We start from the raw sequence: 11,433 nt of genomic DNA on the forward strand, positions 1-11,433 counted from the left end.
CGGCTGCTCGGGGACTGGCTGGGCATCGGTCGGCGGGTGGTGAGCAATTGCACTGTGCATCACTTGCTTTGTGTATTATTACTATTATTATTATTAATTATTATTATTACATTATTATTATTGCTATTATTATTTTATTTCAATTATTAAACTGTTTTTATCTCAACCCACGAGTTTTTCTCACTTCTACTCTTCCAATTCTCTCCCCCATCCCACCGGGAGGTGGGGGGGAGGAGTGAGCGAGCGGCTGCGTGGTGCTCAGTTGCCGACTGAGGTTAAACCACAACATCATCTCAGAAGGCAGGAACATGTTACCGGCTGTCTCCAGTCACCCTCCCACCAATTCCTCCACATCCTGTGACTGGGGGTAGGCAGCCTTCTACAGCTCAGTCTGGGGTCACAGGGGTTTCATGGCTAAAAACAAGCTGCAGCTGAGGTGTGGTGGAAGTGTGTTCGCTGGAACTCGGTAGGCTAGTATAAAGCTGAAGGCAGTTGCTGAGAAACTATGTTACTGCTTGGGGTTTTTTTGCCTGTTCTAGACCGAGCAACAAACTGCAGCTGTTGCCAGCAGTAACACATCTGATTTTTCATATCAGATGAAGGAGAAAGTTTTAGGGCTTCATTTGATCTTCATTTTTCAATTGTGTTAAATCATAGAAAGGCTGGTATCATCTAGTCCCAGTGCTCTGTCAGTGCAGTGTGTTTTATTGCCAATGACCTTCTGATTTCGCATGATAAACATTTTGCTGCCTTGCTTCCTTTTTCCCAGGCCTTTCATGTTCTTCCTTTTTGTCTTAAATGTCAGCAGAAGGACATTCGGTAAGCACAATAGTAAAGAGCGGGTACAGAGAAGAGCTGCAGCCTTTGTTTTCTCTCGTCGTCCTCTTTTATCAGGTGTACCACATAGGAATTGGTTTCCCTTTGAAAATGTTTCCCTTGGGCAGCATGGGAAAGTTTCCTATACACATTTTGATTACAAAATTCTAAATTAAAAACTTCATTGCAGATAGCAGTTCCATTTTATTTTTGGAAATGGGAAAACTCTAGGGGTTTTTCTTGGGTTTTTGATTGTTTCCTCTTTCACAGTCATTAGTGCTTCTGCAGTTACATGAAAGGAGGCTCTGTGCAATGTGTTGCCTTGTTTGGGTTTTATTTTGTTTTTGAAATGTTAAATAGTCGATAAATAGCTGAGAGATGAAGCCCAGAAACAGATCTTACTTTCTGGTTTTAAGCTTACACCCACTTGTTCCAGGTTCTAGAGGGAAACTGAAAATTCTGTAGGTCTGACATGTTAGTTTTTGTTTTACATTAGGCTTTAGGAGGACATACAAAGTCCATAAGCACTTTTCAAACAGAAAAGTCCAAATGAGAGTATTTCCCTCCGAAACCTTTAGCTATTCAGAATTGCCAACTCCACTAAGGCAGCAATCTGGCACTGTTGATTCATGTCGTCTAGGTGGGTGTTAAGTTGACCACCCCTCATGATAATGATGTAGCCCTACAGCTCTGAGGTGACAGGGACTGCTGCTGACATGGAAAGAAGGAGGTCTCTCTTACAGCCTGAAGAACCTCTGTGACTACCACACAGAGAGGGGAAGGCTACTATGACAAAACAAGGTCTAATTTAAGGATGCTTTTAGAGCCACGCTTAGACCGAAAGGGAGAGGAAGGTGCAGAGCTCTATACGTCCAGAATATTGGAATATTTTACTACTGTGAGATGCTTGATCACCTTAATGCGTTAATAAAAATTTGCTGCTTTATTTATCTTAGAAAAAGTATTGGAAAAAAGCTAAGGCTTAAATTTTTGTGTAGTGCAATAAATTTAAATGCCTGAGGCTAATTAAACCCCATGGTATCTGAGTGCCTTGCTTTTGCCAAAGTTTGGGATGTTTTTATCTGCGACTTGTTTATCTTAAGAACACAAGACATAAGGAGTTTTACGTAATAAGGGAAACTTCAGGCACACAGTTTTAGAGATGCTCCTCCTGAGAGCTGAAATACGGTGTCTGGATAGTCAGACCAGCTGTGACATACATATGTGGCTTTGCAGTGTCTATACTATAAGATACAACTATTCCATTGTAATACCTGCATGTGATCATACTGAGGACTAACAAGCTGCTTTTTCAGAGGTTTATCCACACATTTCTGCAGGCACAACTTATTTTGTGCCTTTGAATGGAAATACTGTAAACTGTCAAGGCTAGATGAGGGATTCCATGCAGCAGCACAACTCCTGTGTCTCTCTAAACCTAGTCCCTGCACAACCCTTATTGAACCCAATGTTCTGCAAACAAGATTTCCTGTTCAAGCGTTCAGGCTTGCACTTTTAGCCTGCCACAGAGATAAAGCTATGCCTCTAGGGACACGGACAGAGGGATAGATGAAGTTTAAAAAATGGATCTACTGGATGGAAAAATATTTGTCATAATGTGTCCATGTAATGGTTAACCTGGGTAGGGGCAAGCCTGTGCTGCGCTGGGCTGCCCGTACAGCGTGGCCTTCAGGCTGTGCTGTGCGGCACATAGCCCGTGGCTGCAGGATAAACACACCCAGCCCCCTGCAACACAGGAACCTGCGGGCAGCTCCCGCTTGGTGACTGCACCACCTGCGTGGCCTTGCCTTTATCTAACAGTGCAGCAGGAAGTTCCTACATGAACTCTACTGTAGAAATGATTAATATATGGTTCTCTTAAAAGAAAAAAATTCTAATAGCTTCAATGACCAAAAAGGAGCTTCTCTCCATGGATGGGACCTATGCAGTGTGCCGTGGGAGAAATCCATCCAGGGTCCATCTGATGATGCATGAACATGGGGTTCCCAGCATCTGGAGGGACACAAGATTATTCTGTCTTATTGAAAGTTATTTTATTAAGCCGTTTGTTGTTGGGCCTTTCTTGCTGAGATCCAGAAACAACCTTGCACCGCCTCCCTCACCACACACACTCGCACACACTTACTTCCTACCTCTTTGATTTGCTGGGGCTGTGCTCCGCTTCCACTGCAACCAGCAGCATTGCTTCTGCTGAGCAGAGCTCTGGGAAGTGCCTCGAAGCTGGAAAATCTCTGCTGTTCTGTGCATGGCACCTAGCTTGCTTCCCTAAGGCATTGTATTGCATTTTGCTGTGATACTTTATTAGTCTAATTCTTAGGGTAGACCAAGGGGTGTCTGTCCGGGGCAGCACGTACAGCTCTATGAATGCCTGTTCTCTTTACGCAAGATGAAAGTGCAGGCACAAGTGCGGCTACCCATTCCGCAGGGCCTTTCTGGGTCTGCAAAACCCTAAATGTGGAATGAGGTAAACAGAACAAATTTGGATACAGAGTAGAAAAAAGAAAGACCCAAACCGGCACCTTATAGAAAACAAGGATGCGCAGGTTGGCTGGGAGGCACGCAGCTGTCGCAGCCCCAGGCTTTGCTGTTTTGGAATTGCAGTCGTGTGCCAGAATAGTATGTGTGGGAAGAGGCATGGGAATCATTTTTCACATACTAAAGATGTCCCTTTGCGTGATGCATGTTTAGCTTTTTACATAGTGTTTGTTATCTAAAGAACTTGAGATCTCCACAAAAGCATTCTTAACCAATTTTTTAGCTGGGGAAGCTGAGGCACAGAGCAAGCTGTGGAAAATTCCACATTTTCTAGTCCCAGCACAACACTGCCTCACCCGTGGGCTGGTCTCAGAGACACGGTGCCCCAGGACTGTGAAAGATGTGCCCCTGAGTGGATGCAAGACTGAGGAGTCCTGGGTCACCTCTGCTCTTTAGAAGGACAAGTTTTGATCAAGGAAATCCTCAAGATATTTACGTTTCTGCTGTTCAGGTGAGCGCACCCCATCCTGACAGCTGCCTTGTACGTGGTCCTGTCCCATGGCAGGATTTGCAAGCCTCCTGTTCTTTTATCATCCCTTCTTTGGCCCTTGAATACAGGGGTACTAATGGGACGGGGGGGCTTTGCATAACGTGGAAGAGGAATCCAAAATTCTCTGAAGAGAATCTCTTTTCCCATGCTAATAATGGACAGATAGAAGTATTAATACATATATTCCTTGTATTTCAGTTCTTAGACGTGTAAGTAAGTAAGTGCATTGCCTCAGGAGTGTTTCTTCTGAGCACAGAAAGAACAGGTGATTCTCACCTTTCACTTCAAACCCACCAGTTCTCTGGGTGAGGAGTAAGAAGGCGTGGGGCAGTGTCCTGGTTTCGGCAGGGATAGAGTTAATTTCCTTCCTAGTAGCTGGCACAGTGCTGTGTTTTGGATTTAGGATGAGAACAAAATTGATAAGGCACCGATGTTTTAGTTGTTGCTAGGTAATGCTTACACTAGCCAAGGACTTTCTAGTTTCCCATGCTCTACCGACTGAGAAGGCTGGAGGTGCACAAGAAGCTGGGAGGGGGCACAGCCAAACTGGCCAAAGGGACATTCCATACCACGTGACGTCATGCTCAGTACATAAACTGGGGGAAGCTGGCTGGGGGGGCCGCTGCTCGGGGACTGGCTGGGCATCGGTCAGCGGGTGGTGAGCAATTGTACTGTGCATCACTTGCTTTGTGTATTATTATTGTTATTATCATATTATTATTATCATTTTATTTCAATTATTAAACTGTTTTTATCTCAACCCACGAGTTTTTCTCACTTGTGCTCTTCCAATTCTCTCCCCCATCCCACCAGGTGGGGGGGAGTGAGCGAGCGGCTGCGTGGTGCTTAGCTGCCGACTGAGGTTAAACCACGACAGGCAGGCAGGAAAAGGCAGTGCACAGAACGAGTGCTTGGCTCCAGATTACAGCCAAGGCACTTCTAACTCCCCGTAGCCTCCATTTGCTGCAGAGAAGGGGACCTCCAGCTCTGGGTGGGGTGGAGCTGAACTGAAGAGCTGCCAGGGCTAGGGCTTGCGCCTGCTCCCCTGCCCCAGTTACTTCACCATTAATAACAACTAGTCACAAGCTCCTGTCTAGCCCCATCTTCTTGAGAACTGCTGGGTGGTGCAACTGAGACAGCACCAAAGAGGAAAAGGGCGAGTGCCTCTTTTCGGCCCTGTGAGCTTGCCAAGCATAGTTTCAGCAAAAGCTTAAAAAAAGGCAAAAAAACCCTTGTCTCTGCGAATACCCGTCTGTGCCTCCTCTGTACTCCCCTGCACAGCACCTGGGTGAGTTTCTGAGGCAGGAATAGGGAATGAGGTGCTTAGGAAGAGCCATCTTGGAGTAGAGAGGTGATCCAAAGCAGCCAAAATTCTTGCTGGGACACCTGAGTGAAAACCTTAATACTCATCTTTCTTCTGCTGTCTTTTTTTTTTTCAGCAGAAGGTCTCAATAGCCACAGAGTGAGGAAAATAGAGTTTGGGTTGCCCCTGCCCTATGCAGTTCTGCTTTCTGCCAAGAAACTGAACAGGATTGGGTGCAGTGCATTAGGCACAGGAAAGGAGCTGGGTGAATGAGGGAAGAGAAGCCTGGGGCAAGTCAAGCAAATAAGGAAGCAGGGGAGCTACACTGAAAGTAGATGCATGCTCGCCAGCTCAAGCTTTCCTGCCTGGGAACAAATGTGATAAGCAGGCTGGCCTGCTACGCACAGCTGCAGCTGGCCTGTACCTGTCTGAAACAAAATGACACTCATTAGATTGACATCTGTTCCTGCAGGGAACTAGTTCTCCTGCAAACCTGTTGCAGTTTCCTTCAGGCAGTCAGATTTTTTTTTTTTTAATATATGTACACACACACACACACATATATATATGCATGCATAAAAATATTGCTTTGTCAGGTCTCATACTGACCACAAACCTCATCTAAGCAAGTTCCCTGCTCTCACTGCCCCGCAGCAAGGCCAGGTTTTTGTTTCTAGTGCTGCAGGGTAAGTCCTGTTCTGACACCCTTCCTCCTGTGCACACACAGAGGCTGTGCTTAGCCTGGGGGGCCATGGGGCAGGCAAAAGGATGCTGCAGGTGGGGATGCCGTACTGGTGCTGGGATGCTGTCTCAGTGACCCCACCAGCGACCCACCACATTCTGATATTACACGCTCGCCCCACAGACACTCTCTGCTGCAGGTTCTGTTCTCCCCACACACACGTGTCTCAATCATAGGATTTGTAGCTGCTCTGTGAGCAGCAGAACTAATTCAGCTTGTTTTTCTCTGGAGTGCTGCCCCATTTTTCTAATTGCCCCCTGCCACCACTGTAATAGCTGCATCCCCATGTAATATCCTACTGTAATACCCTCCTGTCTCTCATGGTCCTGGCAGCAAAGGGAAAGAAGAATGGCTCCATTGTCTTCTCAGTGTATTAAGTGTCTTATTTATCAATCTTCTTTTGCATGTAGAAACTTACAGTCTTTCACATCACTTCCCCTGTCTCAAATACGGGGAGGTAAAAAAGGTTATTGTCCTGACAGATCACATAAAACTTGCTTCCTTAGAAAACGTGGCTTGAAAAAAAAATCCAGTTTCATCTTCCCTTCAAAAAATGTAGGCAGGATTCAGGAGAGATTAAAAAGAATATATATAGCAGCAGAAAGCTGAAAGTGGCAGCAGGTGGCTGGAAAGCTGCAGGGAGGGGGGAAAGCAAGAACGTCCGGTCAGAGGCCACAGCAAAGGCAAGTCTGCACAAAGCCAGTGTTGCTGGGTGTTTTAGCTGCAGCTGCTTTTGTCTTCAAAGAGCCGCTGCCAGCTGAAAGGAATATTGCTTGACCACCTCAAACTCTGTGTTTCCTGTCGCAAATCTGGAGGACAAGAGAGACCCACCCATCTCTTTTGCTGTTTTCTTTCTATGTTTCATGTGTTACCAGATCTCTCTACCGTATCCGCTTCCAATTTGCTATTTCAGGGTAAAGCCAAGTGCTTGTGTGTGGTGTTTGTGCCTCTTCCATTAGCTGGTGAGCAACACAGGTTTAGTCTGCCAGGTGTGCTGTTTTGCTGCCTTCTTCCTCCACCTCTCCTTCTGCTGGACCGTGGGTTTGATGTGTGACAGCAGCTTATGGAAATGTACTTCAGAAGCTGGAATGAAAATGAAGAGACTTGGGCTTACGTTAAATGAGGTCTCTTGAGTTTCAGTTTAGTTTAGTCCCTTAAGCTCAACACCAGCCTGAAGAGAAAAAGCTACTAGCAAATTTAAAAGAGAGAGAGTGTATGAGTATATGTGTGAAGGGAGATGTTTGGTAGTGAAGGTGTTTCTCCGAAGAGTGAATACCCCTAGAAATGCCTTGCAGACAACCTGTGAGAGATCCCAGGGCAGAAGTCCTCCCTCTCCATCCCAAGCGGTATCCCCCAGCAGGGGATCGGTGTTGTCTTTCTGCAGCAGCTGTCACATTCCCCCATGCCATTAGCTTGCAGAAACTGTCATGTGAGCCTTGGCCTGCGGCAACATGCTCATGTGCCCTCCAGGCCCAGCACAGGCAAAGGTCAACTGGCGCCTCCTTTTCCGAAGGCAGACTTGCTCACTGCAGCTTGATTTTGCCATGTTGGAGAGCAGTCCTACTCCTTCATCTCTGATGGGAGTGACCTTTGCCACCTGATAGGGAAGAAAGAAAAAACAACAGTTGTGTGGCCCCACAAGTTATAGGGCACTGTCCAGCAGCTAGACTGCTGCAGGAGTCAAAGGAGATACAGACTCAACCCGGAAGTTTGCGCTGAGATAGGGACACATGAATGCAACTGAAGGCATTTTCTTTATAACTAGCCACACACAAAAACCGTGTCTGAGACACTATACATACAAAACCTGGAGCCAGGGGAGGCTCTCATTTGCAGACAGCACATTAATGACATCTACATTATACTTTATACCCAACCATGAGCCTGTTACCAGATCCAAACTTGCCTCACACCTTGTGCTGAGGGCAGGCTTGGATGAGCACCGGCGTGAGGAAGGAGAGGCGGTTTCACCCATAGGCATGACTATGCCTATTCTGTCTGAGCCTGCCACCCTCCTGTCCCACCTATCCTCACAACCGCACCACGCAGCTAATGAAGGCATGGCATCCTTCTGGGATAGACCCTAGCATCGTGGGCAGCCCAGGCTCCCAGGAGGTGGGAAATGCCCAAGCTCTGGCTGGCCTCAAGTGGGGTAAGTGTAGGTGCTCACACTCTGAGAACCCTTGGGCATCAGGCTAGATGCAGAAAGTGAGGGCTGGGGAAGACACCAGCCTCTATGTGTTGGTAAATAGACTGATAATAATAGACTCTTGGATCAGAAGCTGAAAGAACAGTATGGAAATGCTCCTCCCACCAGTCAAATACCACATAATTTTAAATGCATCTTTAGTTGAATGAGGAAGAGATTCTGCCTAGGTTGGGAAATGGTTTGTAAATCCTTTGTTGGATTTTCCAGGTGAGGTTGATATAAACGGGAGGAACTGCTAGCTGGGTGGCTGGGGAATAGACAACACAAACCAGTTTGATTGAAACAAGTAATGATGCATCAAGTACTCCCAGAAGACCAGCCTGGCGGCTCTGCCATGTTCAGAGAAGTCTCTGAAACAGAGTAGCTCCCAGGGCTGACAAATCCACAGTAAAACTGGACTTGCTGGTCAACCGGAAAGCAGCCAACTGCCTGTTTCACTTCTCTTTTCTTTGTACACTCCGCAAATAAGCCATTTTCCACCTTCCTCTGGCTGCTGTTAACCCAGGCCGTGGCACTTTGACAGGTTCTCTGTTTTCTGTCAACAAGATCTCTAATAATTTCTTTCTGAATAACTTTCAGAGCTTCTTTTTTATCATCAGTCATCTTGGACTTCTCTGCAAGCCTGGGGATTGCAGGTCTGCTCCTCGCTGTCCTGTTCACTAATGACTTTGGCTTCACCACCTTTTCAGTTCATTTTTTACGGCAGGATATCCAGAAACAGCTCCCTAAAATTAACGGGTAGGGACAGGGAAGCATGAGGCATCCCATTCCAAATGTAATGAATGGTTTATACGCACACTATTCACAATGAGTCTAGGAAGGAATTATGCTTTAAAGATTTTTTGGTACATGATATAAAAAGTTTTACCAGTATTTCTTCAGAAAAATATAAACAGGAAAGTGGCGTAAAGCTCTCCCTAGAATGGGCTAATTAGCAATTAGTCAAGAGTCCTTGAAGGGAAGGGGAAAGGAAACCATCAACTCTTCCATGTCTCTGTGTGATGATCCAGTGCTTAATGGTAGGAAACAAGAAGCAAATAAACAGGAAAAAGAGGAAGGAGCTGGCAGGGAAAGTGGTAGGGGAAACTCAGAGCAAGTACTCTGAGAGGCTCCGACAGACATCTTTAACAATAGGAGCAGGAAAACGAGTTTGAAAAGACTCCATTTCAAGTAAATCTTGGGTCAAATGAGGATAATTAGCCATCCATCAACTCTCGTGAAATGCAGCAAAAGGAAAACATTATTGCTTAGTGTAACTTTAATGACACATTTTCATTGTTTCAGTTTTGTAACTATGCTCCTTCATTGCCCATCAGTGTTTATAGGTTAACATGTTCTTTTTTTCATCCTTACGTTTTGTCCAGTTACAAAGCAAACTCTGAGTAATTCAAGACTGGAGAGGGCTTCCGAAGCCAATCCAATTCTCGCAGTGCTTTGCAGCCCGATATGTTTCTTGAAGATATTCACAGGGCACCAGCGTACATGTCCATTGAGTTGCCTTCCACAATTTAGAACTTGGTGGCATAGGGGCTTCTTCTACTGACTGGCAATAGCCAAGAAAGCAGTATTACGGGGAGTGTAATCAAAACTGAAGCACGAGTTTGTATTAATGCAGCTCCCGTTTCGCAGGCCACCGGCTTAGCTTTTTTTTTTTTGGCATTTCTGCTTCTCTTTTCTTTCTCTGAATCTCACGAGGCTCTCGTGATCATTCTCTCCAGCCCATCTCACTGCGACTTCCTCTAGTCATCCAGAGGTTGCTACTGCTGGGTGCTGATGACTCATAGATATATTACTCAGCAGTGATCTGTCCTGTACTCCAACCTGCTCAGTCTCAGGGCAGATGATCAGATCAGCTGGGGTGGGATCTCAGATTTCCTCTGCAATTGCCAGCCATGGCTTATTTCACCATCTCTCTGCAGCAATGGAAGATGTTCTCTAGGTAGGTCACCTTTTCTGCGCAAGGGCAACGTTATGAGCCTTCTCCCATTTTCTTCCCACGCCCACACTTTACAGTGTCACTTGCTATTCCTTTCACCAGCATGATTAAAAGAACCAGCCTTTCCTCTCTGCCACAATGTCTAATACCGTTATCAAGCCATCTTGTCTCACAATTACTGCCACTTTTATCCTCTCTGACCTCTAACCACTTCACTCGCTAATAGTTAATCTGAAGGAGGCTGCTAGAACATCTTTCTTTTTTGATCAGCTTCAAGGTTGTAAACACTTGATCGTGATCTAAAACCTTGATCTCATATTATGACATAAAAGACACAGAAATGTTTGAGTGTATTGCACAAAGAAGACGATGTCTTTGTCAAGCCATTATCCATCAGAGGGATGTTAGCATCCGTTACAGGTTAAGTATTTACAGATCAGTAGGTTTAGATAATTTGCACTCAGCAGTCCCAAAAAAACCTGACTGGAGGAGATCCTTGCTTGTTGATTTTTAATACAACTTAGGGAACTTAAAATCCAGAAGTCTCAAACGGTGTTCATGTCACATTGGTATTCAAAAGGGCCAGCAGGATAGGACAGATAAGATAGCCGTGGTCCTAGGCAAACTAAGCGAGAAGTTGGTACAAAGTTCAGTCATTAAGGGCTGAAAGCAGCACATTATATGAGTACCATTAGCACTAGTCAACATGGTTTTATAGAAAAGAGCTTTCTTTAAAAAAAAAAATCTGACTTCATTCTTTGAGGAGCTTACAAATGAGACTGATAAAAGCAATCACGTAGATACCATCAAAGTCCAAGAAGCTTCATGTAGGACTTCAATGACATTCTGATTTCAAAGCCTGCCTTCTACAATATTCATAATTCCCAGGCGAAGTGAATCAATACAGTCATCAGCCAATCTCCGTGGGCAGTCACTGGGAAGCCTGGCTGTGTCGCACTATTTCTATTCAAGTTTCACTGATACCGTTCCTCGGCTGTTCAGCAAGTTCACTGCTGATCAGAAGGAAAAACAACGAACGCCTGAAGGCAACCGGCAGACCGGCAAGGGGTCTGCAAAGACCAACTGCAAAGGCCGGTCAGAGGCCGCCTGCAGAGCAGGCTCGGGTCAGGTGGTGAAGTTCTGAGCTGGAAGAACTGGAAACACCAAATCTACCCACGGCAGGGTGGGGAAGGGGGCCGTTTCCGAGATGACCGGCTCGGAAAAGGCAGGAGCTGTCGGAGGCGGCAAGCACCTGGAGAAGCTCTTCGGTGCCTCGGCGAGGAGGACGAGGACAAAGCGGGCGGTTGGGCCCCCACTGCCCGCCTTTCCCAGTCCCGTCCCGGAGGAGGAGCCGCGGAGGAGGCGGCGGCGGCGGCGGGGG

The 11,433-nt window shown here is 46.1% G+C and overlaps 1 protein-coding gene across 1 annotated transcript in view; it reads left to right on the forward strand.

Annotated features, from left to right (window-relative positions):
• Positions 1-11,259: 11,259 nt before the first annotated feature.
• Positions 11,260-11,433, forward strand: part of TRIM45 (tripartite motif containing 45) — an 8,863-nt gene continuing 8,689 nt past the window's right edge. Inside the window, exon 1 of the mRNA XM_009330238.1 lies at positions 11,260-11,355. Within this exon, the coding sequence (XP_009328513.1) occupies positions 11,260-11,355 (96 nt within the window). The remainder of the gene's footprint in view (positions 11,356-11,433) is intronic.

Source organism: Pygoscelis adeliae, unplaced genomic scaffold, assembly GCF_000699105.1.
Source record: "Pygoscelis adeliae isolate BGI_AS28 unplaced genomic scaffold, ASM69910v1 Scaffold120, whole genome shotgun sequence".
NCBI lineage: Eukaryota > Metazoa > Chordata > Aves > Sphenisciformes > Spheniscidae > Pygoscelis > Pygoscelis adeliae.